Genomic DNA, 1,227 nt, shown 5'->3' on the forward strand with positions numbered 1-1,227 from the left:
CACAATTGACACTGTGGTGTGAGCAAGTTGATATCAGACTAGAGATGCACAGGTACACTCTGGAGAATGAATGCGGAATGAAAGTTTTGTGACAAAAGGGTATCTGCAAGAGAGACAGTCCACAAGACTGTGTGAGAGAAGAAGATGGAGAGGAGGGGTTGGGGTGATGATCTGCTGTGAGAACCACTAATGGGAACAGCCAAAAGAAGAAGAGAATAAACAACATGTAAAGTCCATTGGTAATATCTGATCACAGATTATTTGGTTTCAAACTTCTGGTTTGCTGCTGCTCAATAGATTGTCATCTGCAAAAAAGAGCAAACCAGGAGGGACTGAGCTTTAATCCCAAAAGCTAACTCATCTAGAACCAGCTCAGAGTGTGTGCAGACCCAGTCTAATGGTCCGATACTTGTTGGTTCTGGTTTTTACAGTTGCTCACTAACCAGAGTGCAGCTGCAGCTTCATGACGTCATAAAGGGGTAGCCAACTGAAGGCAATCCAACCCCATCAGTCTGAGCACCTCTGTGTGTGTGCACGCGCTTTACCTGGCATGGTCCATTTCCTCCGCGGTGAACACGTGACTGTCCGCGCCATTCAACAGACAAACAAGCACGGCGAGCGCGACACACACGGGAGCGCGCATCGGACCATCCGAGTGTAGAAATAAAAAATAAATGTAATTAACGATGAAAACAGATCCCAGCCGCAGCAGATTTACTTTATGTTACCGGAAGCAGAAACATCGGCGTGTGCGCACGCGCTCAGTGCACTGACGTGGATCTGACGCGAGCTGCGTTCAACAACACAAAGTGTCAATTTGTCCTTAAAAAACAAACAAACAAACATAAAAACAACTGACGAACAGAAAGTTCACACCAGTGCTCAGAATGTGAGCAAATACAAACTGGAACAGAACAAATTTAACCAGGAAATAAAGTTTAGTCAGTCGATTTCCGTTTGAGCTGCATTCAATAAACTAGTTATTATTAATTATTATTATTATTACTACACATCAGAAATGGGTCGTATAAAATATTATGGTATATTATTTTAAGTTGAATATGTATCTATTGAGTTTTTTATTAATATTTTTTGTGTGTGTGAAATAATGTTGATAAAATCTCTCTCTCTCTCTGTGTGTTGAGAATGGATACTGATTTTCAGTGACGTGTTTATTTGTTTGTTTTTATTTTCTTCAGCTCGCTGTCACAGACAGCTGATGTTCGG

General features: G+C 41.6%; 1 protein-coding gene across 4 annotated transcripts in view; it reads right to left on the minus strand.

The window, feature by feature from the left end:
- edem2 (ER degradation enhancer, mannosidase alpha-like 2) overlaps positions 1–748 on the minus strand; it is a 28,859-nt gene extending 28,111 nt beyond the window's left edge. For 2 of the 4 annotated variants that reach the window (XM_034185318.1, XM_034185316.1), the window contains exons 1-2: positions 719–748; positions 546–655 (exon numbers count right to left, since the gene is read on the minus strand). In XM_034185318.1, coding sequence (XP_034041209.1) covers positions 546–594 — 49 coding nt within the window. In that variant the 5' untranslated portion in view covers positions 595–655; positions 719–748. Of the gene's footprint in view, positions 1–545; positions 699–718 lie in introns of those variants that run through there. The other 2 variants (XM_034185317.1, XM_034185315.1) reach the window with 1 other exon arrangement.
- Between the last annotated feature and the right edge of the window lie 479 nt (positions 749–1,227).

This window comes from Thalassophryne amazonica, chromosome 13 (genome assembly GCF_902500255.1).
Source record: "Thalassophryne amazonica chromosome 13, fThaAma1.1, whole genome shotgun sequence".
Classification (NCBI taxonomy): Eukaryota; Metazoa; Chordata; class Actinopteri; order Batrachoidiformes; family Batrachoididae; genus Thalassophryne; species Thalassophryne amazonica.